Genomic DNA, 15306 nt, shown 5'->3' on the forward strand with positions numbered 1-15306 from the left:
TGACTTACCAAGATTGTTGTCCGTTAGCACTTCTTTGACCCTCTTTGTAATGCCGTACGTGTCCAGCTCGGGGGACATGGCAACCAGCTCTTGAATGCTGAGCGCCGAGTGGCCCGAGAGCGGCAGTGGGGTCGTGGATTGGGATTCAGAAGCAGGTGGCTCGCTGGCTTCCTGGGATTTGCCGTCCTTACTGGTCTCTATAGCGGGACAGGGTTGCTGTACCAGTTCAGTCAGGCTTTTCACCGATTCACTGGAACTCATGGGAGATTCAGGAGCAGGACTGCAGCTGGCAGAGGTCTTTGGAGTGCTTTCTGCGGTTAAAGAAAGAAAAAGAAAGTCCTCACTTTAGCATAATTGTAATGTTTTGATTGCAGGATATTTAGCTTTCCTTCTCACATTCTACCTACTTAAAGAAATGCTTTAGTATGCAAAGTGTTACTTGATATGACTTGGTTGCTAAAAAACCTCTTTTTAAAAACAGAATTATTTCCTAATTTTGTCTTGAGTCATCTCTGCTTTCTTATAAAAACAAGATGCATAAATACAAAGAAAAATCAAGAAAAGAAGAAGTGCAATAGTCGGTAAGATTGCAAGAAATTTCCTTGGTCAGGAATTCTTACAGTTTTGCTTTCCACAACATTTTTGTATAAGGATGCTCTTAAATCTACTGTTATAAACCAGATTAAGTTTCCTTCTGCGACTTGTAAGAAACTCACTCAGCCGCTATTTTGTAGCGTCAATGAGGGATTTTCCGCAACTGCTACAACTTTATATCTTGAGAGTGTTATTGATTTCATTTTGTTTCTTATCACTCGCATCACAGTTTTTTGCACTTCTCTTTGCCCAGAAAAACTTAACAAGATTAAAATACAGCTTGTGATTATGTTGTATTAATTAGCATGTTTGAGAATTCAACATAGCTAGCGGAACAGGAGACACCCAAATCTGTAATTGTGACACTTGGTTTAAAAGAAAGCTTTCTCAATCTGTTAATTTGCCAACAATAGCTTCTGAACAAAGTGTTGTTTTCCACTAATAACTTCACATTTATCTCTAACGGAATGTACCGAGATTATGCAGAAAATCCAGACATCTAAGGGTATAGTCTAAACATTTTTTTGAAGCAACAACATGCAGACAATGTGCTTTGGAAGAACAAGTCCCTTCTAAAGATAAAGAACACATGTGATTGCTCCGTTCCCAGTTCTCTCCCGTTTTTGCGGCACTGCTGCCTCACATCTTATCACTCGACACGGTTCATTGTGTGTATCTGGGAATTAAACATCAGTGGATTGGTCTCAATTGACCTGAGGGAAGCTCACAAGGTTCTCAATGGCGCAAGGATCAGGCCGGGGAGCATCCAGAACTTAGTCCATCCAACAGAGCTGGGTTTTCCTGAGCGGGGCTCACCACAGCCTCAGCTCCCATCACCACCGTGGCCATGGCCAGCAGCAAATCGCGCTGTTTTTCAAGTGCGTTTGTTATCCAGAATACTATCAAATCATGACAGAACATACACCTCCTGCAGCAGGGAAACGTATCCCAAATATTAAAGGAACATACTAAGCAGGGTTCTAATCACACAATATAATTGTGGTCTTAAGGCAGCGGAAGCTCTCACGATGCTGCATTTAAGAGGGGACCCCTGACATGAAGTTGATCTCTCAAGCCAAGCAACTGAACTTTTTCCCTAGTGCTTTATGCGAGATGCAAAAGGCACAGACATAAAAGGAAAGCGAGGTGCATATAAATCCCTAAGGCAATAGGGATCCTACAAATCTTATTCCTTTCCTCTGCTCACCCTGGGTCATCACACAACCGAATATAAAACCCAGCAAATGTTATTTTGGTATCGGGAGAAGCAAAGGAGTTGTACTGTAAATTTGCCCTGATTCACCCATGCGAGGGACCAATTTGGCAGATCATCCATCTTGTTCACTGTACACTGTCAGGGACGGCGTGAATTCCCTACATGATAAACAGATTTCTTCTCAGGTCTGTGTCCTTTAACCCACAGCAAGGTCAAAATTATGGCTGCCTGGCTAATAAACCGCACGGCACTCGTTCAAGTTCCCTCTAATTTTGTCCCTTGTGCCAGCTTATACAAATCTTACCGAATAACTAGAGCAGCTGCAAATTTCCTATACAATTCCTCATCCGTGCACTGCAAACCACACGCACACATGGAGCACGGAGAGAAAAATACCCCAAAAAACCCAAACCTCCAGCCACACAGGACTAAACAAAAGCATTTACTGATGCTTCTCTCTCCCTCTTCCTGCCCAGCCTAATTATGCAAACAACAAAGGTAATCTATATTATCATCTATCACTGAAATGCTTTATGTTGCTCACATATTAGCTTATTTATTTTTTATATCACATACCAAGAGCTTACTCGAATTTCATTTTTAAGACCAATCTGGTGTTTATTTACTCAAAAAGGTAGGATTATCTGAATCTAATTTTGGAAGGCAGTACAGATGACAAACCGCCTGTTTTCCCCCCCAACAAAAGGCAAGTGTATAGCGACTTCAGACGAGGCGTTATGTGCATATACTACAAATAACTCTAAATATGTTCCCCATTCATTTTTAGCATTTTTCCCTTATGGAGAAACATTTTAAAGATCACATAAATATTTGAGGAAGAGATCCATTATTTGGAAAATTCAATTCAATAATCAAATAATGCAAACATTTCCAGTTAATCTACTTAAAAAATTAAATAGACATTTAGACTGCTGACAGAACAAAGGGGAAAATGGAATGTATTCACTATTACAGATTTAACTGTCAATCCACAGCCATTTCACAGGTTTTATGAAATAATTTGTCTGTATTCATTTCGCTCAAGTTCCTCACAGGACAAAGAAACAAACTCAGGACATCTGAAAACTACACATTAAGATTTCAGAAGCAGCAATTCAACATTTCCAATGAAAATAAGACATTAAAAGCTTATTTCTTTAAACCATGCTCTGCTTTTTTAACCCAGACTTCAGTGAAAAATCGCACCAATATAAGAGCCATCCAGCTTTTTCCGAGTGCGTAAGTGATGTTCACGGAAGGTTTACGTGTTTGTATTTAGTGAGGAAGAGATAATTTTGTCAATATGAGTGTAAACCCGCATTCCAGCAGGCTGTGGGTATCCCACCACGCACAACCTGCAAACCCCAGAGCCACTATTCATTGATGAAGTTACTTTAATAACTCCGAGCTAAACTTCGCTATACCAAAGCAGTGTTGCGTTTTGCTTTCCAACAGCCTGCATCCCGTTTAAAAACATGAAGCAAAAGCCCCAAATCTTCTCCTTTGCTTCAGCATGTGACTTTTGCTTTGTTAAAACTGCCTTTATCTTGACCCATGTGGTTCTATTCCCATCCTATTTCCTCCCTGCCCTGTCCTGCTGAGGAGGTGGGTGATGGTGGGTACTCCGTGTCGACCCACCACTTCCAACCGTTAAAAGCACATTCAAATGTGCAGCATAGAAAATGATAATCAAGTGCAAATCAAGCACTAGGAAGCAATGCCTGCAGCAATGGGCCAGCAAGCCGAAATATTTGGCAAATGCAACTGGCCACCATTCACTGTGAAAACATGAAGACAACAGAAACACCAACAGTGGCTGCTTCATATTGATGAGATGAGGTAGGAGAGAGCTACGGCCATCCAGGGAAGGTAAATCTGTCTACATAAAGCCAAACACATCTGATGCAGCCAGGGAGCCGTACTGGGGAACGCGGCACTCCTGGCAGAGCACGTGGTCCTTATTCTTGAGTCACGAAATTCCCCAGTTCTGTTTTTTCCTACTGTAATACTAGAGAGGGATGCATAATCTACATGAAGATATATAAACAAATGGAAACAAAGTCAAAGTCAACCAGAGCCTGTGTGAGCACTTCACAAAACTGGTTGAGAACTGGAACAAATTGACCTGGCCTTAGTTACATGAACACAGACAATCTTTCGTGGTCTTGCACTCCTTAGCGCAATGGATGAAGCCAAAACATGGTCCCATCCATCCTCTACACGTTCCCCATAGCTCCTATTGTGACAGTGTTCTAGAAAGTGTGAGAAAGCCTGAAAAGACAGTTCCAGTTTCAGTTCACTGGTTATAGCAATGTTCATGAACTTGATATTGGATTTTCTTATTCTTTTCCAACTACAAGATTTCCCACCCCCACACTGGGGTCAGGTTCCCAATGCTGGATCCCAGGTTCTGAATTACTTGAACACTGGCTGTAGAACGTTTTGGACTATGATTACCCTTCTGGTGGGCTGCGAATTACCTGAAAACACTTCTCCCAACACACTATCAGCCTGACACATTCCTCTACGAGGTCTGATTGTGTTCTGCCAGCGTAATGTGGCAAAATCCCTATAACGAACCACAGGCTGCCCTGGGCTGCCCTCCCGCAGCGCTCCTGAGGGTCACCAGCTTGGCTGCATGGACATTTAATTATATTCTGTGAAACTGCAGGGCACTGGTCAACAAGGACCATTTTCGTGATGTACTGGAACTCTTCCGACCGCAGGAAGTAATCCAACGCCGCCCTGCAGTCAAAAGCACAGTGTAGCTGAGATGCACCAATGCTTCAGCAGGATCCTCCTCTCCAAGCTCAGGACACCTCAGACGCAAAGACTCGCAGGTGACACCTGCTACAACCTCCCAGAGAACCACAGATGTCTACATGACCTGACACCAGTCCCGGGTGCATCCCCCTCAACAGGGGTATCTCAATGACGGAGCGGTGGTGAGACACGGATGCGTTTTCACCGGTCCCAGAGGCATCACGCTGCGATCTGCCAGCGCGGGCAGATTCCTCCTGTTTGATTTCTTGTGCACGTTTCGAGAGCTGCAGGTTTGCTGCTTTTGCTCAGACCCTGCCTCGACTCCTACAGCCACGGCAGCGAACTGACCTTACGTCCACTTGTAAATCGAAAGTTCGGGGCAAAAATTTGAACGAGAGCATCTGAATTCGCAAAACACGAGCTCAACACCCCGAGCTTTCCTCCCAGTGTCCGTAAGGAGCATTCTGTACCGGTGCAGCTCAGGAACCGCGGGGAAAATCAACTGCCCAACCTTTGGTCCTAACACAAGCTTAGCTAATAAGCTGGAAAAGGACTCACGGGGAACCAGGTATAGAATATGGAGAAGACGGGGAAGACCATGCAAAGCACAGAAGGTATTCAGGGGCCTCTAAAAGGATTATGAAAAATATTATATTCTAAAGACAGCAGGCAGACAACAGCTGCCTTAAGTTTCAGAGCGAAGTGGATTGAAAAAAGCAGATCCACTATAATTTTCAGAGACAAATCTCTGTATTTTATCTGATCCACTATTTAAATTTCAATACACAGTCCTCTATCTGCAGTAATAATAACCTAAATTCCATTTAGTGTTCATTTGAGCAGTCAGGATAAAGTCATTTCTTATTATCTCCCCACTGTGTAAAAAACAGCTTGAAGGTAGGAAGTCAGCAAGCATTTTCACCAAAAAGTAATTATTGTAAGTGACATTTTTACTGCTGGCATGCCATAAGGCGAACTGTGCATTTGGAAGGACAAGTTGCTAAAACAAAATGACAGGGTACTCTGTGACATTCCGACAAGAACCCAAACATGATTTAAGCGGCGCTTGGTTTGATGCACCATTTCCCGTAATGTCCAAAGCTCGAGCTTCGGGTCTATGCCAAACCAGTCAAGGTTCCTTATGGAGGAACAGCGCGAATGATCACGTCCTGCGCCCAGCGGAGCATCCCCAGCTCTGCTCCTTCCCTTTACGGCAAATGAGCCGGGAAGATGAAAGCAGACAAACGTGGACAGGAGAATTCTCCACAACCTCTTAAAAGAGCATTTGCTACTTCAGGGCCCGCGTTTACCTCCTCGTGCAGATGAGTTAATGGACAACAACGGACCTGGCAGGTTGCCTGAGATCAAAGTGTCTCATACTGGGACTGGATTAGTTGCTGCTTTCCCCTGATGATCAGGCTGCACATTCTATGCAATTTCTAGACCAAAACCCAGGGTGTGTTGGCCTGAGAATCAGGACCTCATCATGCAGCCGATCAGCAGCAACATCCTCAGGACAAACACGTTATTTTGTTTCCCAGGGTCTGCACATTTCAGAGATAGATTTTTTTCTTCACCGACCTCGTATCTAATTTTACCTTTAGCAAGGTCCATCCTTGCAGGATCTTCTGAACACCGTAACAACTTCCACCACTAATAGTGGTGGAATGCAAGTTTAAACCGTGTAATAAATCTGATGGGGATCTGTGGGAACAGCACTGCAACACATCCCTCTTCTGACTAATTAAAAGAAAATACCCGTGAAAGCTGAACGCTTTCTCGCAGGTAGTGGTTTTGGTGGATTTACTTTAAGTGAGCGAACCTTGCCTATTCACAGCTTGCAAATTAATGTGGCTTATGAAAATATGATCCTCCCTATAGTTATAAACTCCCACAGTTATATGTGGGGAGTACACAAACCTCCCTACAGCGTGTACGTATAATGATGTAAAGTATGTAGGTACGCGCAACTGTAGTTGCAAACACCTGCTATAGTTATGAGTGCAGATTTCCACTATGACTGGGGAGATTTTGTTTGCTTGTTTTGCAAATGTTATAACTTTGGGGAAAATGTTATTTTGGGTCTTGGCTCAGAGGGAAACGTTATGTGGATGGTGGGGAGGGATCAAAAGAAAAGCCCTTTAGGAAAGTGTGTGGATGTGTGTGTGTCTGAGCCAAACGGGGAGGAAACCAGCTTTGCTTAACTCTGCAATTACTGGGGCAATGCTAGAAATAAAGGTCCTCATTCTGCATAGACGTTAAATGACATGAGCACATAAAACTATCTCAATGATGAAGGTAAACATTAGAAGTACTTGAAAAATACCTGCTTCTGAGTATTGTTGAAGAATTACACTGGACAGTTAAAGGGACTTGGAGAAATTAGGCAATGAATGCACAACCACCAATGCCTCAGCCAGCCTTGGAAATCCCACTGCTGTGCCCAAACCCACGGTAAGACTGCAACTTCATCGCCGAGAACCAGCTCCAACATCAGTTTAAGTTATTCCTGTCCTGGCACTATCCTTTATCTCCATTTTCGCCTGACACTGAACCCAAATCGTGCTGTCCCAAGTGCTTGGGGGACCCAAATCTGTGAACCATACACCTGCAACACACACGGGTGGAAGGGATTCAGAACAGGAGTCTGGATCTCTTTCCTGATCTCATCTGCAGTGCAAGCCCATTAGCAAAAGGATTGGTTTTTTTATGCCAGTCTCAGCATTCGCATAATGAGGAAAGTGCAGCCTTGTGAGTTAAATGTTGCTTGCGGAATGACAACTGAAGAACACCCTGTGCCCAGGGCCACCCAACCAACTTTATAAGCATGTCTGGCTGCTGTGTGATCCCTGCCTGCCCACTCTGGATAGAGTGCGGTGAGGAACCAAGGCCAGGGGACCGCTGTGCTCAGCTCCAGAGCTTGGATCGGAGCTTCCTCCCCACACCTGCCTTTTCCAAAGCCTTTTCCATGTGCACAATGCCAGCACCATCACTTGGGTCTCACCCCTCTTCCTCTGGCCGCTGCAGGAAGGTATCACCGAATGCCCTGGCTGGTGAACACACATCCCTCAAGTGCACATTTTGTATCAGCAAGTGCCTTATCGCTCTCTGAGAGGTGTCTTGCACCCCACTGATGCAAAACACCTCAACAGCCAAACTGTTCTGCGCAACATATGCACCACGCTGCACCCAAATGTGGGGATGTAAATCCTGGTACTGGTGAAGGAGGAACAGCTGAGCATTTCGCAGCGAGCTGGACAACTGTAAGGTGCACAAACTCAAATTACCACGTTTCCGCTCCATTAGGACTCTGGTACTTGGCTATTTGCTGCAGGCTGGGCTGGGATGGGGAGCACAGGTCACTACGAAGGGTGGTCTGAACACCCAGCATGTCCAGAATCTTGGGCAGAAAGATGCGACTGGAGTTCATCAATTAAAATGAAAAGTTCTGGGATCCATCAGACTTTGGAACAGACACACCAGCCCCTGAGACAAACACATCGCCTGATATACCTCTCATCAAGGGACACTTTTGAAACGGCCTGCAGGGAAGCACAAAGCCTATGTAGCCAAGATTTTAAGTGCTACTTTACAATGAATTAAAGAAAAAAAAAGAAAGAACTTGAGAATTGTTTTAGCTGGATGTAGAGACACACTTGGAAGCAGCAGAGCGATGGTCAGGTCAGGCCAACAGCCCCAAATCCTCTCCCAGCCTCACTGGCCATCAGGGGATGGCTACACAAGAGGTGAACACACAGCAAGCACGTGGGGAGAACCTCCTCGCATGCTGACCTGCTCCCACACAGCCTAAAGTAGGGTCTTTGAGTACATATCACCGTTAAACAACTAAAAAACCCTTTCTAAAAACAGATCGTATTCTAAATTGGGTGATTAATGGCAAAATCATGTCTGCTTTAAAAGACATCGCTCCACTCTGCTAATCTCTATTTAATATTCAGATTTTGCTGTGTTTCTGTAACTTAGTCAGAAGTCAATATTTAGAAATAACTGCTGGAAAATATTTCCAATAACCTTATTATTAAAACAGCTTGTGTGCAGAAGCTTTATTAGGGATTTTCTGAATATTAAAACAAATATGTCATGAAAGCAATCAATCAAGATGCCGCAACCCCACAGTTATATTTTTAGTATAATCAAAATAAACGCGTGCACAATACCTTTTGGAAAACAGAGTTAGAGCTTTTTGAGGTTCTGCTGCAGTTTATGGTGACTTTGTTGACTTGCTGACCTTGTGATCAGAGACCAATGTGTTACCATGTTTATGGCTGTTCGTCGTCCTCTGTCCTAAGCCTGAGTGTGAAGGCATTTCTAGATCCTCCTCTGCGATTTTAACCTCTTGTCTGCTTCGGATGAGAGTAGGAAGCAGAATGCACATGTGCACTGCATTGAAATGTATCTAATATATCTCCCTCACTAAACAATGCGGACATTCATTTGCAAGGGGCAAGGTACATATGGGATGGATCTGAGCTAACGACTGCCGTCCTGCCCCATCTAACATCGAGGAAAAGAGTTGAAGAAGAGCGACCCTGCACATCGCTCTACTAAACACGTTTCTCTTTGGGAGGAGTACTGGCTAAAGTACTGGAACAAAATGACATTTACATTGTACGCAACAATATTATAAAAGCTATTAAGGTACATTATTTTACACATCCTCATAATCTCTCCATACTGCTTTACTTAATTTGTGATAAAATTGTTGAGAAAGGGTACTTAATGTAGGACAGTCAGTAAAAGTAATTTATCATCTTCCCGCTTCGGTGCTCACGTTATCAGCGAACTCATTTTCTGCATTCATCATGCAATCAGCCTATTATTTGCATATTAATCAGGCAGTGGACCATGAAAGAGCCGCATCCCAGCCAAATGCTGCACTATCTCAGGAGGAACACTCAGTAATTATCATACATCAGTGTTATGATGTGGTAATTGATTATAACATCTTTCTGTTGCCCCTGGGGAGTCCCACTGCTAACCCAGCTTCAGGCATTCTGTGCAGATTTTCCTCTGAAAATTAGAGAAACCATTGCTGTCCTTTTATTAGATTTTATTTTACCTTTACAATAGGCATCTCTCTGAGCATTTCCAAGTTACTTTTGCCTTTCTTTTTTTAATGAAACCTTCATTAGAAAAAAACCCGCTTGCCTCAGATCAGAAGAAGGGAAAAACAACCCAAACCAAAAACCCCAAACCAAACCAGTTGGGCCCATTCTTGTTCATCCTCTCTTCTTCAAGGTCTGTTGGCTTTCTAGGTGCTGGTGTTGCTTACATAACACCCTTCCCCATCAAACACAACAAAACGTTGCAACTTCAATAGACAGTAATTGCAAAGTTCCCATAAAGGCAGTTAAGCTGCTTTATTTAGGTGCCAAATGAGAGGCTAAGTTTGGTCCTCTTGTAAAGGACAAATGAAACATCTGCCAGTGCAAACTCGCACTATTTTTAGGGCCCAAGTTCCAGCGGGGTAAAACAGAGAAAGGAACATAAAACAGAAATACAAGTGTATTTGCCCTGTGTTGAACTAGGCAGAGGAGTCAGGGGCAGCTCCACCGCTGCCCCATCCCAACCTCCTGACAAGTATTAACATGGGACATGTACTATCAGGCCTATTTTTCATTTCTTCTTGTCATTATATTTTCTCCTTTCATTAGCCTTATTAACTCGATATTTTCCTATTTTCATTTTTATTTATATTTGATCTCAAGTCCGCTTTGCTTTGTTTTCGATGCGAGTTGTGCTTTTCATCAGATTTAAAATAATCACTGGATTATTTAATTCGCTGTTTCCCTGGATGGCTGCTGGCAGATTTAAAACCCTCCAATATCCATCAGATCAGGTGAGAGAAATTCATCAGTTTTTCTTGCATCTTAATGCAAAGGACAGGCTAGAAGGTAACTCTGAAGATATTAATTACCAGTAATTTTCTGTTTTATTTTTTTCTTCTTGGGAATGATTTGCTGTCAAGTAACACACAACGCTATAATCAGAAGAGGATTTTGTTGTTAGAGTCTAACGCACTGTTTATTTCCACTTGGTGGAGAAGCCGGCTGCCTCGTAGCTCCATCCTCATCATAAGAGGGGAATAACAACCCGTGCACTGGGCGCTAGCACACCTTTTCTTCGGTATTTTGGGAGAAAAATAGCCCATTATCTGTTCTTTGAATTGAAAGCAAGGTGATTTTCATCACTGAAGGAGCATTTTGTCATTTGCTGAGCGGCGGCTGGGCCGTTGCCTGGAGAGGGCCGGGGCCGCCATGGCCATGGCCATCCCACCGCTGGCGGCCACGGGGCCGGACCTGCAGCCCCCTCCTTTTCCCACAAGCAACCAGAAGACCAAGGGGAACCTCTGCCAGCTGCCAGAGCCTCCTATTACCAACGAGAAACAATATCTGCTCCCTTCAGAGAAAGGCCTTTCCGACCTCTTCTGCAGCTGCCAGCCCATGGGGGACAGATCGCGGCCGTCACCCCCGAGCTGCCCGGCCTGCCGCACAACTGCGACGGCCTCGCTCGCCTTTCAGTGCTGCTCCAGTTATTTTTATATTCGGTTTTCTAACGTATCAGCTCATGGTTCTCCAGCCAGCTCCTCTGTGGTTAGCAGCTGGCCTGCAAGCGGGGAGGGGAGGTAACGCGGGGCTCCCCTCCCCAAAGGAGGCCGCTCATCTCCAAACGCGCAAGCAGAGGGAAAAGAAGATGCTGGTAATTAATGAAATGAAGGGATAAGTAATGAAATGATGAACGGTGGAATTTACAGAACTCTAATATTCAACGGCCACGGTTTCTTTTAAAGAAGGCCTGAACAGAGTGCAAGGACGTCACGTTGATGCTGAAGTTACAGAGGAATCAGGTATTCACAAACTACATCCACCTTCTACCAACTGTTACACTAACTGAAACTCTTCTAATCTACCTGAGAAACACAGCAGCACTAACAGCCTGGAAAGTTTCTTTTTTCTTGCTGCTTAAAAATGTTATTAATTAATTAAATTTAGTTTTTTAAACTAAGACTTTGAGAAAGAGGCAAAATGCTGCTGCAAAGCTCCCTGCTTGGAGATCCTGTCACACACATCGAACGGGAGTCACTGTAAAGGACCCACATTCCCAAATTAACCACAGAAATACAACATGGCTTCAACTTGACTGGGTAACTTCTCCAAAACAAACACTACGAACTCAAAACCACGCTCAGAGTGATTAAATTTCCTGTCAGAATCCAGCATGCGCCTCCTCTTCGCTGTGTTATCATGAGAAGTGTGTTGGTGTTTTCTCATTGTAACTCAGACGCAAGGAATATCTGACTAGAAAAGTATTCACTCTATGATTATATACTTTACTTTAGCACTTTTGTAACAGGAAAGCTATGAGGACGGAGTAATCTTCTGCAAGTTTAATCACTGAGTGGTTCAATGGACAGAAAAGAATCCATCTAGGGTGGGAATTTCTCTGCAAATACTCTTTGCGCAGCATTGCAGGTGGACGAAGGACTATGGCCATGCAGGACAGCCTGGAGAGGACAGAGGAGGCAAGAAGCAGAAGCGACCAGATGATGGCCAGCAACGATAGCCAACGTTATATTAAGAACTGGAAACACGGGCTTCACGCTGCATTCCTAGGTCCCAGTAAGGTGCCTCGACAGCGATTCTCCCAGCTTTATTGATACCAGAAAGGCTGCCAGGAAGGGTTTCATGGTCCAAATGTCAGGGAAATGGCACAGAATATGATCACACGCGTTACAGACAGACTACAACAGCTGCCCTTACGAGGAGCCAACTGATATCCTATAGTTGGAAATCAAGACAGCCACGGCCAACTGCTTCAGAGCCGCGATCTCAAGCCGCACAGAAAGAATGTGGAAACCTCACCAATACGCGTCAGCGTGAAGATCATTGTCCGACAGACTTAGTCGTTCAGCTCCGAACTTTAAAAATGTATTTGCAACCAGCACAAAAGGAGACAACGCTCTCAATCAAACGCAAGGACTCGAAGATTGGGTGTCAAACACAACCGAAACACAAGGAATTCTTGCAGTCCAACTACTCAGCTATTAAAAGCCACATCATCTCCCTTGTCTTCTGTTTTATAGACTACATTAACTACAAATGCACAGTTCTATTAACTTGGAATGCCAGCAAATGACCGTGAAAAAAATCCGTATCTCCTTTTCAATTCAACAATAAAGAAATAGCTCAAATTTGGGAAGATCTCAAATGGGTGGGGGGTCAGAGCTTCTCCATCTCCACCACGTGCCCAGTGAGCTCTTCCCCATAGCGCATCAGGATGGTGACCCTAAATACGAACCGTGAGCTGAAATCCACTCTTCTCTCCCCACTTTGTTTCTCTCAATGCACTCAATGGGACAGCATCCTTCTATTATCAGCAAAAAGGGAAGATCTACCCAGTACAGAGTTAACTACCTGCCCACTCAGCAGCTTCTGTACTGAAAAATACTACAGGAATATAGATTCCATAAATAAAAGTATAATGGATAGCCTGGGTTTGTCATGGTTCCACAATATGTCTGCTAATATCGTAAGTACAGTAAACCATAGATGGCACTCTGATTTTTTTTCCCCAGGGATGATAAGAAGTAATCTCCCTCTTGTTACAAATGTTTTATTTTGAAAATAAAGCTTTTATGCATATTTTAGTTGATCTAAATACAGTAGATCTTGGGTTTTTAAATCACCAGATAATATGCAATTATCTCAAGCTAGATTCTGATTTTGAAACAAGCTCTAATTAGCTCCCCATTTTATGCTGCTATAATCCTTTCTTCAAGTCCCATGAGTGTTACTATTGCTAAGCAGCATGAGGTTAGGAATGATGGATGATACCCAGAAAGGAAGACAAACAAAAGGGAAATTCAAAATCCCCTGAGATCACCCGCAGCTGTATCGGCAAATGAAGATTTCCACATTAGGTCATAAGACGACCCTTACAGAAACACATACCAAAAAGGCACGTCTTTTTCCCACTGAGTATTTGCAAGTCTTTAATGCAGTATATAGAGAGTATATGTCCTTCACAGATGATAAATACAAAAGTGAATAAAAATCCAGCTTTCCTGGGAGTAGCTACAAAATCAGCACCAAAAAAGAAACTTTGTCTTAATGTCATATGGATGCTCCGTAAAGACATGAGACCCCAAAATAAAACAAACTAGTAGGGGCTATATACAGTACAAGCATTCAAAAAAACATCCCAGCACATAAACCTTCTTCTGGCACATGGCTACTGTCCAAACCCAGCCCAGCTCTGGTCATCAGCAATGCAACTAAAATAAGGGCCAAATTCATCATGAAAAAATGCTGATGCAGTTGGGTGACACTAATTCAACTTTTTTTTTCCATGTGATTTGGTCCGTGCTTTTGACACATAAATCATTAAAAAGGCAGATTTACCCAAGGGCATTAGAGCATTTAGGTGGAAAGAAATACATAGGAAAAAAAGGTTAGAAAAGGCACAGTGATACTATTTTTGACCACCTGGGGTACAGACACCATTTTACTGTCAAACACGTTCACTGAAACTTGCACAAAATCACCAAAACCTCGATGAAAGCTCATGGCAGAAAATACAAATATATCTATCCGGTTATAATTTTGGTACAGACTTTTTAATAATTCATACATGGAGTTTTCAAAGAAGCAAAACCAACCTGGCTTCTCTTCGCTATCTCAAAAAAAAAAAGCGCTTATAAATTAATTCCCACATTTTAGATGGATCCATCTGCCCACGTGTGGCAATGGAAAACTACCGGACAAAAGAGCAGATTTTCATGAATGAGGTGTTAATCAAAACCTTATGATCTAGAAGTGTAACTAACTGGGTCAGAAATCCAGAAAATCTTGCTAGTTTGATAGAGCCAAACGGTAATGAAAATACTCACAGCTAATAAAAGCCGGAGACGTTGCTATGCGTGTTGACACTCTGTACACTGAAGACCTTCTTGGCAAAGCACTCAGGAGCCACTGAATGTATTAGTTTAATTTCACTTCTTTCCCTTCATGCATTCAACAAGTTCCAAGCCAATTACGTTACATGGAAAAGGCTCCGGACCTTTTCTCGTTTCAAAGCTGTGTTTAATTTCTGTTTCAAAATTACAAATACACAACCTTTTCTGTCCCGATTTCCCTGCGAAATGGCTCGGAAGACTGGAAAATTGGAGTGGAGGATCTTTCACAAACGCATTATTATTATTACCTTTTCCAAACTGTTTGCTGCACTTTTAATTACAGAACAGCTGCTAATAAAAGCAAATTACCAAGCTACCCTTCCTCATTCAAATAACTTGGTTTTGCTCTTTTGTTCTGCGTGGTGTCACAAGCTTCCTCACTCCTTTATGAAGGGAAAGGCACCAAGAAAAGAACATCTTGTACGACGATTTTATTTTAACTCATTGGAAAGGAGGACGAGAAGAGCAAAAGCCCTTTTCCTCATCTATAATTCTGCTTTGAGAAGGAGGGCGATCATCAATAATCTGATTTTATTAGCTGATAGGAATGTGTCGCCTCACAAAACATGAGCTCAAGGGCAGGAACTGACAGACGAGATTGGGAATGTGGGAGGGGAACAAAATATCGCGGCAGCGAACCTGAACTTCCCGAAGGAAATTCAGTCCCAGCGACCCCCCCGGGGATCCGCGAGGTGGTCGCATTTTAATACCATGGGCTTGTCTTTCAATCTTGTGTAATTACAGTTAGTCATAAATA

At 43.2% G+C, this 15306-nt stretch overlaps 1 protein-coding gene across 6 annotated transcripts in view; it reads right to left on the bottom strand.

The window, feature by feature from the left end:
* The window catches only part of CUX1 (cut like homeobox 1), a gene marked incomplete at both ends in the record, with an annotated part of 256649 nt that overhangs the window by 44186 nt on the left and 197157 nt on the right, over positions 1-15306 (bottom strand). Inside the window, one exon of one of the 6 annotated variants that reach the window (XM_080356934.1) lies at positions 9-311. The exons of the other annotated variants lie outside the window; for them this stretch is intronic. Coding sequence (XP_080213060.1) covers positions 9-311 — 303 coding nt within the window. The remainder of the gene's footprint in view (positions 1-8; positions 312-15306) is intronic. 6 annotated transcript variants of the gene reach the window in all.

This window comes from Nesoenas mayeri, assembly GCF_963082525.1.
Source record: "Nesoenas mayeri genome assembly, chromosome: 20".
Lineage (NCBI taxonomy): Eukaryota > Metazoa > Chordata > Aves > Columbiformes > Columbidae > Nesoenas > Nesoenas mayeri.